The 16,394-nt window shown below is 40.9% G+C and overlaps 1 protein-coding gene across 1 annotated transcript in view; it reads right to left on the bottom strand.

Annotated features, from left to right (window-relative positions):
• Positions 1 to 16,394, bottom strand: part of ASXL3 (ASXL transcriptional regulator 3) — a 147,661-nt gene that overhangs the window by 94,027 nt on the left and 37,240 nt on the right. Inside the window, exon 3 of the mRNA XM_073583737.1 lies at positions 15,555 to 15,557. Within this exon, the coding sequence (XP_073439838.1) occupies positions 15,555 to 15,557 (3 nt within the window). The remainder of the gene's footprint in view (positions 1 to 15,554; positions 15,558 to 16,394) is intronic.

Below are 16,394 nucleotides of genomic sequence, written 5' to 3'. Positions count from 1 at the left end.
GTGCACGGTGGTCCTGCTTGAAGTTTCACCTGCTGCGTGTTATGGCTGGGGGATAAAATTCTCTATACAGGAAATAAAAGCACTTTGAACACAAGCCACGAGGATGGAAAGAGAGTCTCTTGCTGCAAGGTAGTTCAATGAGGGCTCTTTTAAGACTAAGCGTTTCATCGTCGTACCGGCGTCTCTTTCATGTCATAGAAAAAAAATCATAGTATTTCATGATTCGAATAATGATGAAACGCATAGTCTGAATAGGAGAGCCCTCATTGACCTGCCTTGCAGCTTTTATTCCCTATATGGAGAAATTAAATATGATTGTTGTCCTTTCTACCAACTAGAGGCCACACAGTGTGAAACTTTAAGTGTACATTTTTAGATGAGGTGGGAAAAAAATATTTCGATACAGGTCTCATTAGAGCAATCCTGTTACAGCCATGATAAGGGGAAGTAAGAAAACAAGAATAAAAATATATATAGTAAATAACATACCCTGAGTAAGCGACATTAACGCGAAACGCGCGTTGGGGAACACGGCCGAGGTACAGGCAGGAATAATACAATGGGTAAATACCTTATATGAATTTACTTTTATCAAATATACTATGTCTGAGTATAGGCCTTCTAAAGCAATGACTATCGACAATATTCATTCTAAAAAACTTATTACGCTAGTGCTATTTATATGTTGTCCAATCGGGCAGCATTGTGCATAGATAATGGACTACTATACATAGTAAAGAACAATGAAAGTACAAACCACAAAACATGACATCTTAAAGCAGTCAATGCAGATTACACGCACTTCCACTAAGCAGAGGTGGATCTTTAATGAATATTCACAATGAGTTATTAGACGGAAATATCCATCACATAGGGCAGCGTATATTCATTATAGCATTCTGAAAAGATTTGTGTAAAAACACGTAACAGCAGCATTTGTCCGAATGGAAGTACAATTTTTTTATGTCTGCCACGCTTACAGGTGTATGTCGTACTGTAGGGTTTATTACAGGCAAGGCATGCTCTGATGTTGAGCAGAAAGACACGGTCACTGGACAACTAGAGATTTTATACATAATAGGATCAAACAAAGCATTAAAGGGAATCTGTCACCAAGTTTTTTGCTACACCCCATCTGAAAGCAGTAGGGGCAGACACTCAGATTCAAGCAATGTATCACTTACTGGGCTGCTTGCTGAAGTTTTGATTAAAAACGGTTTTATCTGTTGCAGATCTAGCAGTTCTCTTGAATGCTGAGTTGTATAACCCTGTCCACATCACCAATTGGTAGCCTTCTGTGTACTCTTTGCATAGGCAGAAAGCTGCCAGTCAGTGGTGGGTGTGGGTTATACTCATAGATATGGAGAACATAGCAGCAGTGTCATGCATCTGGGTTCGAGCCCTTGAGCCTATGCTTTGCGGTTGGCTTCTCTGTCTGCCGAGCCACAGCAGGTATATCTTTTACTCGGGTGTTTAGTTTCTGTTAGGCTAGTTTCACACATGCGTCCTTTTGACGGTGTGGCGATCACACCAATATGCAACACGTTGCGTTTGGCGCAGGTCGCCGCACCGTCAAAAGGACACATGCGGGGCAAAAGCATATCTGCTCACGGCCTGCGTACCCAATGCTAAAGATAGGGTACGCAGGTCGCATGCAGCAGCATGCGCCCATAGGTGGAGCTGACCGGAGGATGCATGGCAGTGGGCGGAGCTTCACAGCGAGCGTCTGCTGTGCCACCAAATGCAAGTGTGAAACTAGCCTTACCCTTGCTTCAATCTTTTCAGGGTAACAGGTGTTTTCATTTACTCATTTGACTGCCCTATCACTTTTCAGGTGCGGCTTTATATACTTTCCCCCTGCTGGTATTTCCTGCTGATGATAGTCTCATTTGGATGAGTCCAGCCATACTGCTGTTTAAGCCAGTCAGTGATAGACCAGCTAGGTAGGGTTTATCGCTCTGCTGTTTTAGGTTCTTTTCCTGCACCTATCTTAAGCATAGGTATATGTCTGCGCTGAGATATACTTAATATATCACACTAAATGAACACTGGATTAAAATATATGAACTGAATGGGGGGACTGTAAGGTTCTATAGTGGTAAATGAATTTAGCATATGTGCTGCCGAAGCAATATAAAAATATAAATATATAAAAATATATGCAGAAGCGTTTATATAAATTAAGATAAAGGTAGAATTTAGAAGCACTAAAATACACAAAAGAGCCTGATGAAGATTAACCTCAGATATGTCCAGCACAATATGAAGGTTTGCATTGAAGAAAGAGGATGATACCTCTGATGTAGTATGTTGCGCTTGCTTGAGGACAAAACAGGGTTAAAACTCCAACACACAGGTGGTTGCTGGAGCACTGCCCCTCTTATGTGATGTACTGCGCTTGCTTGAGGACAAAGCAGGGTTAAATCTCCAACACAGTTAGTTTATAGAGCACTGCCCCAGCCGGTAACAGGCTCTCATATTACTCACAGATCCTTCTATGCGCTAGCGTGGTTCACAGAGTCGAGCTGCTGGCTGCAGAGTGTCTGCAGGACCTTTGTGACGTCAGTAATCACGTGGTGGGATACGAAGAGCAATGTGGACCAATTCCTTTGCTTCCTACCGGTTTCGTAAATGCTTGGTTTCCTTCCTCAGGGAAGGTTTATCGCTCTGCTGTTTTATTTTATTTTCCTGCACCTATCTTGTTTCTTTTTAGGAATTAGGCGGCATATTCTCTTACAGTATGTACTTAAGCCCTTATTTTGTATTTCCTAGTTTGTTTTACACATTCTGGGATCTCTTTCTATTTCAGCACACTTTCCCTTCTGTAGGTAATTTGCACTCTGCTCTTCCCTTTGGTTCTTTAGGACAGGGTTCCCCAACTCCAGTCCTCAAGGCCCACCAACAGGTCATGTTTTCAGGATTTCCCTTGTGTTGTACAGGTGATGCAATTATCACCTGGGAAATACTAATGAAATCCTGAAAACATGACCTGTTGGTGGACCTTGAGGACTGGAGTTGGGGAACCCTGCTTTAGGAGGTACGTGAAGTGCTTATTAGCCTTTCAGGTAACAAAGGTCCGAGTAGGGCTCACGCAGGAATCACTAGGGACTGCAGGGTCAGCATCCCTAGTGTATGCAGGAACTGGTAGGGTCAGTTGCAGCCAGGGCTGTGGAGTCGGAGTCGTGAAGTCGGTGTAAGGGAAATTGAGGAGCTTTTAGTGTGTTACCTATTGTCCCGAGTGAGTTGCTACACTATCATAACAAGCAGGAGTTCTAATCCTCTAGTGATAAAATTACTATTTTATCAGCATGAAAATATCCAGACTACAGCAAGCAGCCCAGAAAGAAAAACAAAGCTGGATCTCTTTTTCTATATTATGCTGGTCTCAGATTAGGTTTCAAACACTTTAAAAGAATTATCCTTTACTAAATTCTGACGACCTATCCTCACATCCAGCTGTGCCAAAATCTACAGGTGGGGTTGTCTAATACAACTGAAGAAAGCTGTATACTCACCTTAAATATATTGTGTAGTTCCTGTGTGCACATTTAAATGGCCTCAGCTATGACGTGTTCTGTAGATACATGATATATGTATGACCAATCACATGTTGCAGTTACTTGTTAGTGATGGAGCCAGCAAAGAGAAACTGGTCAGGCGATTGTGGGACTGCCCAAATCCACACAAATTATCCGCTCTACATTTGCTGTGTATTATTTCTTGCATTTACTGAAACTCTAAACTATGAACTTATGCCAATTGTATCTGAAACATAGCACAACTGATGCCTTTGTATTGTTTTTCTTTCTTTGAAGTCTGCTGTCTGTCCATGTTTAATTCCGGATGCCAGTGAACACAAGAAGGTAATCTGCACAGATGGTTTCCATCTTGGTCTTGATTTTCCCAGTCTTCTAGTGTGATGGACTAGCATTGGTTTTGTCACAGCTTGACCGTACCACGTGGCTCTACCTCTCTGTTTAAGGGCTGCACCAGAGTCACAATAGAGTGCAACGGGGTCACCCTCACGTCTTGACCCAAAATTAGATTCACCGAATAATAGTCGACCACAGAAAAATGCTATTTGTAATAAAGACCACATGTAGGATTAAAAGGGGTATTCCCAGGTCCAAAATCCTGTCCCGACATGTAATAGGTGCAATAAGTTATTAAGCAATATCTCCAATTAGAAATGTAGTATAGTCCTTCTGATATGCTATGTCGCTTACCCCATGTGCAGGGCATTGCAGGAGCTTAGGTATCCATGGTTACGGCCACCAACAACTATCACTTTAGCAGTAGATGTAACCACGGATTCCTAAGTTGCTGTAATGCCCTGCACATGAGGTAAGCAGCACTGAATCAGAAGAACTATACTACGTTTCCAATTTGAGGTATTTGCCAACATGTTTGTTAGAACTACTACATATTGTGATATGATCTTGGAGAGGAGAATACATCCTTAACCTAACAGGGCAGGGGCTTGCCAGAAAACCTTTGGATCTCATGTGGCCTTACTGATTATATATATATAAATATATATATATATATATATACACACACACACACACACACACACACACACACATACATACATACACACAGTACAGACCAAAAGTTTGGACACACCTCATTCAAGGAGTTTTCTTTATTTTCGTGACTATGAAAATTGTAGATTCACTCTGAAGGCATCAAAACTATGAATTAACACATGTGGAATTATATAATTAACAAAAAAGTGTGAAACAACTGAAAATATGTCATATTCTAGGTTCTAGTAGCCACCTTTTGCTTTGATTACTGCTTTGCACACTCTTGGCATTCTCTTGATGAGCTTCAAGAGGTAGTCACCGGAAATGGTCTTCCAACAGTCTTGAAGGAGTTCCCAGAGATGCTTAGCACTTGCTGGCCCTTTTGCCTTATCTCTGCGGTCCAGCTGACCCCAAACCATCTCAATTGGGTTCAGGTCTGGTGACTGTGGATGCCAGGTCATCTGGCGTAGCACCCCATCACTCTCCTTCTTGGTCAAATAGCCCTTTCACAGCCTGGAGGTGCGTTTGAAGTCATTGTCCTGTTGAAAAATAAGTGATGGTCCAACTAAACACAAACCGGATGGAATAGCATGCCACTGCAAGATGCTGTGGTAGCCATGCTGGTTCAGTATGCCTGCAATTTTGAATAAATCCCCAACAGTGTCACCAGCAAACACCCCCACACCATCACACCTCCTCCTCCATGCTTCACGATGGGAACCAGGCATGTAGAGTCCATCCGTTCACCTTTTCTGTGTATATATATGTATATATATATATATATATATATATATATATATATATATATATATAACTAAATAACATTTGTGCAGTCTATGAATTTGTCCTAAGAAATAGAATTGCCTCCATCAGATCCTCCTTCATAGACGACCTCAAATCTGACCTAATAATTTTAAGGCCAGAGAACAACCTCTCTATACTAACTTGGGTTGGAGGCAAAGCCGTAACCACATGGGCAGCATCTCTAACAATTTCCGGGTATAAAGGAATTGCTTCATGCACAGTCAGTTTTGATGAACGGTTGAATTTTTCTATTTCTTTGAAAGCAAGCGAAACATTTTGCTGAAATATCGTTAATCTGCTTGCTATAGGAGACGGAGTGAAGTCTTTTTCCTTGCGGCAACGCTTTGCCTGCTCCATGTCATCCAAATACTTGTCAAAGTCAAACTCCTCATCTGATGAGGATGAAGATATGGCAGCAGTAGCACTGTCAGGACCCAAGTCCTCTTGCGCCTGGCAGTCCTCCTGTAGGCCACTCATCCTAACTGCTACCTCAGTCAGAGCTTCTTTTCCTTTAGTAAGCTGTTGATCATCAAGCAGTATACGATAACTTGGGTCCACATAAACAGCTGCCAGAAAATTTTTATTTTCCAATAGCTGTGTCTCTCTCCGTTTCATTGAAGCAGAAACGCCATCTGCGATTAAACCACATCTTTGGGACAGGCAAAATAGCAAGTTCTTCCACTCCCTTATGAAAATGCCAGGAGCTAAATCCTCAGCTTGCAATTTTTTAGTCACGGTAAATGGGTGGTTAAGCAATTCCTTCAATTCAGCCACCTGTGTCCATTGACCTTCATTTAGGGTTACTTGAGGGTTCGCCATATCTGTAAGAAACGGTTTTAGTTCAAGCAATCGCTCAATCATTAAATAAGTGCTGCCCCACCGAGTGGCTTGATCAACAATAGCCCCTTTCACAGCACGTCTCTTCAAGATGGAATCAATTTTAGGGGTTCTGGCGACAATAGCCAATTTCCTCACTTTTCCAATCAAATTTCCAGCGTCCCTCTTGCAGACTATCTCTTATTGCCAGCTGCAGCGTGTGCACAACACAACGCATGTGACGAATAGGAAAGTGTTTTGAAGCAGCTTCAACAAGATCATCTATTTCTAAAGTATAATTTTGCTGTTCTTCTGTTGCAATATCTGTTTGTTCCTCAGTTACATGAACAGCACTGTGGCCTTCCATCTCAAACATACTGAATCCTAAATTTTCTTCTAGCTGTTGTTCATTACTCTCATTCATCAGTTTAATTGTACTTATCATGTTTGAAGCATTGTCTGTTACAATAGCAAGAACCTGTTCTTTTTTGAGTTCGTAATCTTGCAGGACTTTTTCCACTAAGGCCTGGAGAAACTAGCTGCTGTGATGAGCTTTAGTATCTTTTACTGCCAATGTCTTAGTAACAATTTCTTTGTTGCCACAATCATATTGAACATTGATGGAAAAATAGTTCCCTCTGTGACGTGTGCAGGCATCCATTTTAAGAAACATGAAGCGTCTTTTGAGAGTCTTTTTAAGATCTTCCTTTTGTTTAAGGGCTTCTTCAAATCACTAATTTTCTAATACTTCCTCTTTCCAGAGAAACACCAAGTTTGCAGGCCATTTCTCCATTAAGAGCTGTAAAAGCTGGTCGTGCAAATAATGATAATGGTACACCGCCCTTCACAACAATCTGTATGAGCAGTCTTTTAAACATATCTGCTGTCATTGTTACAGTAACTTTGTCACTTACAAAATATCTTGTTAATGAGGTTTGAGATGCTCTTTCCTCCTCATTTGCCTGGCAGGAAGTGCTGGGCGCAGGTTTCTTGGTGCTGCTGTTATCTTTCTAAGTCACAGCTTTGAAAACTTCTGGATGGAAGCGTTGTGAATGTCTTTTTAGATTGGAAGCTCTTGTAGGAGCATTTTTATCACTGCCTGAGTATGCGCTGATTTTGGCATCACAGCATTTGTTTTCCTCTGGGCCACTTGTCATACATTGACACACAAAATATTTTTCATCTTGAGTCACTGTGAAATGCTCAAACACAGCTGACTTCATGGGGAGCTTCTTAGACATTTTGTAATCATATAAATTCACTCAAAATAATTTAGTCCTATAAAATAAAATAATGTATATTATAATTCCAGCAAGAACAGGGAACCATGTACAGTGGGGAAAATAAGAATTTGATACACTGACAATTTTGCATGTTTTCCCACCTACAAAGAATGGAGCGGTCTACAATTGTACTCTTCACCTGTGAGAGACAGACTAAAAAAAATCCAGAAAATCACATTGTAGGATTTAAATAATATGCATTTTATTGCATGAAATACGTATTTGATACAATAGAAAAACAGAACTTAATATTTGGTACAGAAACCTTTGTTTGCAATTACAGAGGTCAGACATTTCCTGTAGATTCTGTTTCTCTCAGTTGAAGTGTACCTATGATTAAAAATGTCAGACCTCTCCATTCTTTGTAGGTGGGAATCGACAGTGTATCAAATACATACTTTCCCCACTGTATAATTTTAGATAGAAATAAAACAAACTTTGCATAAATCAATAGTACAGATGACAAATATAAAGTTTGTAAAATATGTTATTAGATAGCTTTACTTTGAATTTCCAAGGCTTTTCTTATTGGGGTACAGCTCACTAAATGCTTCACAATCTATGAAGAGGGGAGGAGGGAGGGAGCAAGTTTGTGGTGTATCATACTTCAGGAACAAAGAAACTGATAACAGAGCTAATAACTTGATGTTTTGGCTTCTATACCTATACAAGTCCTCAAATAAGTCCTCATCAATCGTGTTGCTGTATTTTCCCTGTATATTGTATAAAAGCTAGCTTCCCAAAAGCATATGAGCTCAAAGAAAAAAACAAACAAGCATCAAACATAAAGAGAGAACATACAGTATACTGGACTATTGATTTATGCATAGTTTATTGAAAGTTTAAATATGCTTTAAGAAGTAATTACCTTTATCTTGTTATCCTGTTCACTCTAACAATTCTTCTGAGATAAGTGCCTTTCTTCTTTCTGAATGTTTACTTGTCTGTGTTGCACCCTTGTCTGTAGAGGAGGAGCTTCACTGGTGCTAGAGTTCACCACTGACACCTCAGCTGCTGCGAACCTCATACTGCACACCCCTACACTTGAAAATAAAGCCTGCACCTTAAGAAGATGTGGTGAATGCAGTCTATTTATTCCAACTATCAATTGATGTTGATGTGTTACTGAAGGCGAGCAATGCCTGTCCTGGGCGTCCTTTTGGGCAGCTATGAGGTGTACCTGACTGGTGCTAAAAATTAAAAAAAAAAAAAAAAAAATAAGTGTTAGGGTTACGTTACAAATAGCGATGCACCAGCGATCCCGACAACGATATGGATCGCTGGTGCATCGCTAAGTTGTCGCTAGTGAGCTGCCACACAAGCAGATCTCACCAGCGACATCGCAGGGGTCGGGGGTCGCTACTTACCTGTCAGACGCGGCGATCCTGACGTCCTCCCGCCCGGCTCCACTCGTCGCTCGTCGTCACAGCAGGAAGCGCCGCAGGAAGCTGACGACGAGAAATGCTCCAGGACCTTATCGCGCGACCAGCGATAACCAGCGGGGGAGCCGGTTGGAGGTAAGTATCACATATAGCGATATCGCTAGCAATATCGCTGCTACGTCACAAAACCAGTGACTTTAACAGCGACATTGCTAGCGATATCGCAGTGTGTAACGGTGGCTTTAGTCTCTGTGCTATCCGGCTTTCATTGTTTTTGGTACAGATAAGATATGGACAGACAGATATGGATAAATGGATGGAGCAGATTTCTAATCTGCTTTTGCTATTGAAAATATTATCTATGAGCTCAAAAACCTTTCAGGTGATACGGTTTTTTAAAAAATCTGATCTGCTTTTGCAGCTGAAAAACGTATCCTCAAAAAACGCAGCAAAAACGCTGTGTGTGAATGTAGCCTTAGATCAGGAATATAACAGCCATTTATAGGACATTTCATAACTTTCCCAAATTCCTATGAAAAAATATTCAGCACATTCTGCATTGAACTACTGTACCCAATTTATTATATATTTTAGGAGTCGGAGTCGGTCCATTTTATACCGACTCAGACTTCACAGCCCTGCTTGCAGTGATATGCTATTCCATCCGGTTTGCGTTTAGTTGGACCATCATTTATTTTTCAACAGGACAATGACCCTAAACACACCTCCAGGTTGTGTAAGGGCTATTTGACCAAGAAGGAGAGTAATGGGGTGCTACACCAGATGACCTGGCATCCACAGTCACCAGACCTGAACCCAATCGAGATGGTTTGGGGTGAGCTGGACCGCAGAGTGAAGGCAAAAGGGCCAACAAATGCTAAGCATCTCTGGGAACTCCTTCAAGACTGTTGGAAGACCATTTTCAGTGACTACCTCTTGAAGCTCATCAAGAGAATGTCAAGAGTGTGCAAAGCAGTAATCAAAGCAAAAGGTGGCTACTTTGATGAACCTAGAATATAAGACATATTTTCAGCTGTTTCACTCTTTTTTGCTAATTATATAATTCCACATGTGTTAATTCATAGTTTTGATGCCTTCAGAGTAGATCTACAATTTTCATAGTCATATAAATAAAATAAACTCTTTGAATGAGAAGGTGTGTCCAAAATTTTGGTCTGTACTGTATATAGATATATTTATTGGTTTCAAATATTAAACGATACCTGCCATTTTGCACAAAACCTATTGAAAAGCTTGGCCTTACTACCAGCATCCCCCAGAACAAATTACTACACTGTTATGTGCAGCAAACGCAGTTATACAGTATGTCCAGGAACTGTCCAAATTCTCATACTCTGTAACTCAGTATTCACTTCTTTTAAGTATGCTGTTCCACTTCATCAGTATTCTACCTGCACTGTAGGACCTGGAACGTCCCTTCCTTCAAATCCCAGCATGCACTGTACTTGACATTTTCCAAAAGTTTTTTTCCTCCCCTCTAAACTAAAAGTTTGTATTGCTGCTGTTTGTATGCTTTTCAACAAACGGATGAGAAGTAGAGGAAAAAGGGCTATGTGATAAATCTTTTCTCGCTTCCCAGCATGCACTGCAGCTGCCATTTTCAAATGGCTTCCTTTCCCTATATGGAAATTCTGCCTATCTTTTAAGCCAGTATCCATTTTAACAGTACTGTATATAGTCTTTACTATGCGAGGCCTATATCCAGGTTAATCATTAACATAACGTTACCCTCCTTCCAATGTTCCCCATTAGTATGATTTTTGGCCTTACAGAATGGTTAATATTTACATATAATGTCACAGTAGACTGAAAGGTGAACATATGACACGGTTTGTGATATTGCTGCATGTATGCAAGATGAACCCCTTGTCCCCAAACTTCCAAGAATTCTGATCTCTTCCAACGTCAAGCAGCGTCTCATGATGGCATCAACTTAACACACACGAGTCTCTTGTACTACTTGTGTTAGGTGCAGGCTTGTCCTATAGTGACATTTCAGCTTTTTCAAGCTCCCTGCACATAGTGCAGAAGAGGATGGGAAACAGTCATCCTGATTTGGGCATCAGGGCACGTAATGCCATTATCGGGACACAGGACATCACTATGTTATTGGCCATGTTACATGGGACTGCAGAGCCCACTGCACCATCAACTGTGCTCAGTTATTACTATGTGCTATTGTTTTGGTGTCTCGTGATTGCAAGTGACAAACATCAAACTTGGAGCGGAATCTACATGCAATACATAAGAAAAAACATTCCCCCTGCTCAATGTCGTATTCTTTTCTCGATGAAGGTAGAGGCAATATGTCAGATCTTTGAAGATTACATACTTGATCATTTCTCTTATTGATGCAGATAGTGTTTTAACTGATCATGACTTTCCCCAAGTTGCAAAAACTACGAACAGCAATTGTAATAAACTCACTTTTCAAATTAAGCAGACTTCAGAAAATTAAGAAAAAAAAATTAAGTGATTATCTCAGTACATATAGTAACTTTCAGAACTCCAACAATGACCAGATTTCACCTCTTGAGCTCCTGGATGTATCGTTTCAGCCGATATTACTCCCGGACTGGAAACCACATGGTATGCAACATATCAGCGAGTTACGCGCCTTCATCAATTTTGATGTGGCGTCCCCGAGCTAATTGATGAGGACTACAAGAAGCATCATGTCAGGCTGAAGGGTACAAGTGAAGTCTGCGGGCCCCATTCATTGCTGAATTTGCAAATGTGCCTGCTGAGCACACATACGCTCAGTCTGTGTGCTATAGACCAGGGTTCCCCAACTCCAGTCCTCAAGGCCCACCAACAGGTCACGTTTTCAGGATTTCCTTAGTATTGCACAGATGAAGCAATCACCTGAGCAATACTAAGGAAATCCTGAAAACACGATCTGCTGGTGGGCCTTGAGGACTGGAGTTGGGGAACCCTGTGCTAGACAATGGTATCGCTCACCCGACGGTCTACATTATAAAAAACACGCTGCGTGCACGAGTCGTATCCACTGCTCGCATCAGACTCATCCGTTTAGCTTAATAGGTGCAATAAAGAAAAATGTCAGCCATATAGACACCAACTGCATGCCATCTGTTTTTTATTACCAATCAATTGCAATTGATATGAATATCATATTGTAAACTGTTGATGAATAAAACCGATTCCAGATGGATGTAAAAAACTGACATATAGAGGATATACAGATTGCCAAATTGTTGTTCTTTCTGGATGAAAAACAAATCATTTTTCATATACTTTCCAAAACAGGCCGTTAATGTGCGAGACTTGAATGCCACTTTACAGTATGTGCACACGTTGAGGATTCCATTGCGGATTTTTCAGCTCAGATTTTGCTAAATCCGCAGGTAAAATGACCTGCGTTTTACCTGCGGATTTAGTGCAGATTTCCTGCAGTTTTTGTGTGGATTTCACCCACATTTTCACACCTGCGGATTCTTATAATGGAAGAGGTGTAAAAACGCTGCGGATTCCGCACAAAGAATTGACAAACTGCATCAAATCTGCACGGAAGAATCTGCAGCATGTGCACAGCGTTTTTTATTTTACATTGAATATAATGGTACTGTACACCGCAGCAGAATCCGCAATGTGTGCATATACCCTTAGGCTATGTGCCCACGCTAGCGTTTTTTTAACGCTCAGGAAAAGGATCCCCTTTCCCAGAAAACGTGCGTCTTTTTCCGCGCGTTTCATGCGCGGTTTTTGACGCGTTTTTTGACACGCGATTTCTGGGAACATTGGGGATGGCTAAGAACGCTGAGCAATGCGGGAATTCATGAGCATGCTGCGCTTTTAGCCGCTAAGCGATTCCTGAGCGGTTAAAGACGCATGCATTGGCACAAAAAGCCAAAAACAAATGCTAATTAATTTGATGCATCTTTTAAGCATTTCTGCAGCGTCTGATCTGGCACAAACACTGCGGAAACGCTTAACAAAACGCATCATGGGCAAACAGCCTTAAGGCTATGTGTACACGTCGTGAAAGGTGTTGCGGATTTTTCTGCGCGGATTTGGAAAAATCCGCAGGTAAATTCACAGGTCAAAATACCTGCGGTCTACCTGCGGATTAGCCTGCGGTTTCACACCTCTACAATGGAGGAGGTCTGAAACCGCTGCGGATTCCGCACAAAGAATGGACATGCTGCGGATTAGAACCCGTGGAAAAATCCGCAGCATGTGCACAGCGCTTTTTCATTTTACCACTGAAAACAATCGTACTGTACAACGCAGCTAAATCTGCTGCGGTTCCGCAGAGCCAAAAACGCTGCAGATCTGCAGCAGAATCCGCAACGTGTGCACATAGCCTAAAGCTAATAGTTGTGTAAAACAAGCTGCCAGCTCAGTCACCAAGTCACGTTACCTGCTGTTAGGGCAGCGTGATCTTACTGACAATATCCTTTAAAATAAACAGCACACTTGTAAAAGCAATAATACCATAAAAAAGGATAAAATGGAGTATTAAAAAAACAAAAATATGCATTATTAATAATAAAGTACATACGAACCATAAAGCTTTCTTAAAAATTGCAAGCACAGTCAGTCAGCAAATTAACATACTAGAAAAGACAGATTACAACTCGCACTCATTGATGCCTGAGCCCAAATGACAGCGTAGAAGTATATTTACAAAGTAGTAAATTCTGTCAGAATATAACAACTGTAAATGAATAACAGCATTGAGTAACGATACCGTAAAAGATGAAGGTTATCAAAACGAATGCCATAATTAACAAATACGACGACGCAAACGTGAGGTGCAACACGTTCCACCGGCCAAGACGGGCTTCCTCAGGGGAATTCAGGGTTTACTGCCGAAACGCATGTCGTTAAAGTCTGGAGTAATATTTAACCTCTGAAGCGAATGGTTATTAAAATGAAATAAGTAAATTGTTTTGTTTTTTTTTTGTTACTAGCTAGTAATGCCAACAGTCCTATAGCAAGTTCTTCACACTGTAGCAAGAACCATATCTCCACAATGAGAAGTGCAGCAGAAAACAATGTAACATGCCACATATGGCTAAAACACTCTACCTTACTACAAAGGAATGAAATCTAATAAAAAGACACAGCAAACACTACGAGTAATGATAACCAATATTGTTTTATTAGCAAGATATATTCAAGGCTGGACACAGAATGGCCGGAAGCCACAGTCACTGCCTAACACCCCGCTTCCCCCTAAACATCAGGGTCCTTCCACTTTTTTTCTGTGTGTCTGTATTATAGCATGCCTATACTTATCTGGATTAAAGATGAAAAAGTATATAACACTTACTTTCTGGAAAGGCCCAATGTATATGATGCCACAGGGGAAATAAAAAAAAAAAAAGAAGAGAGAAAAAGAAGTTAGTTTCAATTTTTTATTAACTCAATTCGATATTTACTAGTTCTGAACAATTTCAGCAGTCAATGAGTGTAGACACGTGTCACAATTTGTACACATCATACATGTAATAAGACTATTGTTAATTGATGATCTTCAAAGACCAATCTTATCTTATTCTCATATTTGCCATATCTTACAGTATACATGCCCGGCGTACAACTTATGCGACAGGTACTGCTAGGCAATGGTGGATCTCCTCGATCAATGCTCAGATGGTAATGTCCGAGATATTTGGAATAATTCGTCAAACCATGTGAATGGCTTTTACACTGACTGATAACTGATTATCACAGAGATAACATTGGCAATTACTTCTACCATGCTAAAGAAAATATGTCATCATGTATTTGCTATGTAATCTGACAGCAGCATGATGTAGGAGCAGAGACACCGATTACAGCCATGTGTCACTTACTGGGCCATGTTATGCTGTTTCAATACAAGCATTGTTTTATCAGCAGGAGATTATCACTAGAGAACAATAGCCCTCATGCCTGCTGGTCCAACCACTATCCTAGAACTTATTAGCAGCTCTGTCACTATACAGTGTACACAGAAAGCTGTGGTGTGGACGAGGTTATACACAGCTCAACAACTGAGCTCTGCTAGGTCTGCAGCAGAGAAAACCGTGACTATTGTAACTGCTGCCCCTAGTAAATTGTGGATAGGGCACCAAATTTAAATGTAGTTTCACCAACAAAACAACGTATACCACACAATATATGGTTTTCTAACAGAACAGCTCAGTAAGTTACATTTTGGATATATTCACACGTCGCAGTTTTGCCTAAAAAACAAAACAAACAGCGTTTTATTCTAACAGCAAAGTGAATGAGATTTCTGAAATCTCATGTGGTTTATTTTTTGCTTTGTCGATTTGAATCCGTTTCAAATAAGCAGAATGTCAATTCTTTCAGTATTTGTGCAGAACTTTTCACCCATTTAAATGAATGTGGGTTGAAAAAAAAAAAAGTATAAAAAAAAAAAAATCCATAAAAATTTCACAAAAAAATGCATGCGCTTTATTTTTGTGCCAATACGCCAGTTTGTTTTATTGGAAATACTGAACATATACACATACCTGTAAAACGGTGTAAAATAAAAAAAAAAAAAATAGTGACAAGTACGTGCCAACAGACTTTTTTATTTTTTATTTTTTTTTTTTTTAAGCATTGCAGACCCGTAGAGTTCTGCAAATGTACAAGGTGCGAACATAGGTTTTGATGGCCGGCCGATAGCAGCGCGGCGGAGCATCGTTCGCTGTTTCAGACGAGATGTGCTTGTTACCCCTAGGCCATTACTAACAGACTTTCTGACTATTCTCATTCATGCAGATTTAACAACTAGAAAGATTTCTAAGATTGTGAATAAACTACACAAGTGGCTAAAGTCACGCAACGCCTACTGATCGGCGGCCGTATAAAGGACAGCGCACGTGGCCCGACCAGAATTCTACGCGGACAGAACCATCTGTTCTACGCACTCAGAATATCACCAATATCGGTAGCACGTCTCCTATTTACATAGATCGGTGTGCTGCCGAGAACGATGACAAAGGATCCAATCACCTGGTGAACAAGTGCGTTTACACAAGGCGATAATCACTGAATGAGCGTTCTAACAAATCTCGTTAACGATTATTGTCCCGTGTAAACGAGCCTTTACCTGCAGATTTCATTGCTCAGCATTACGAACAATGGGATGTGGAATATTGCATGTCATGGCTAGCTTTAGCTATGCTGCCGTTCCGGGCACAGTCTCCCATCCGCGGCTGACACCAGATGAGGAGGAGTTGTGTTCAATACTAAAGATACACAAGACAAATCGCTGCACAGCCGGAGCTTCCAGCACATTAGCCGTCATTACCAGTATGCTACTAATTTTACGTTATCCCCCCAGGGACCTCCACTGCGGATCCTAGCGCTTGTAAACGCTCTAAAACACGTCTTTGGAGAATTGTGGGGGCAGGACTGTGGGAAGAACGAACATTATTTCATTCCTAGAAGACAAAGCGGAAGATTTTGTAGATGATTAAAACTTATTAACCAGCATTTAAGCTGTACCCCATTTAACCCCTTCCTGCCGTGTTGCAAGTTATTAAACAGGAGTAAATTACATCATGGTGACCTGTGCGGGCAAAGCAGAGGAA

The sequence above is a fragment of the Dendrobates tinctorius genome, unplaced genomic scaffold (assembly GCF_039654945.1).
Source record: "Dendrobates tinctorius isolate UK_male_01 unplaced genomic scaffold, ASM3965494v1 ptg000081l, whole genome shotgun sequence".
In the NCBI taxonomy this organism is placed as follows: Eukaryota; Metazoa; Chordata; class Amphibia; order Anura; family Dendrobatidae; genus Dendrobates; species Dendrobates tinctorius.
The sequence above is the reverse complement of the archived record's forward strand: the minus strand, read 5'-3'. Positions and strand labels throughout refer to the sequence as shown.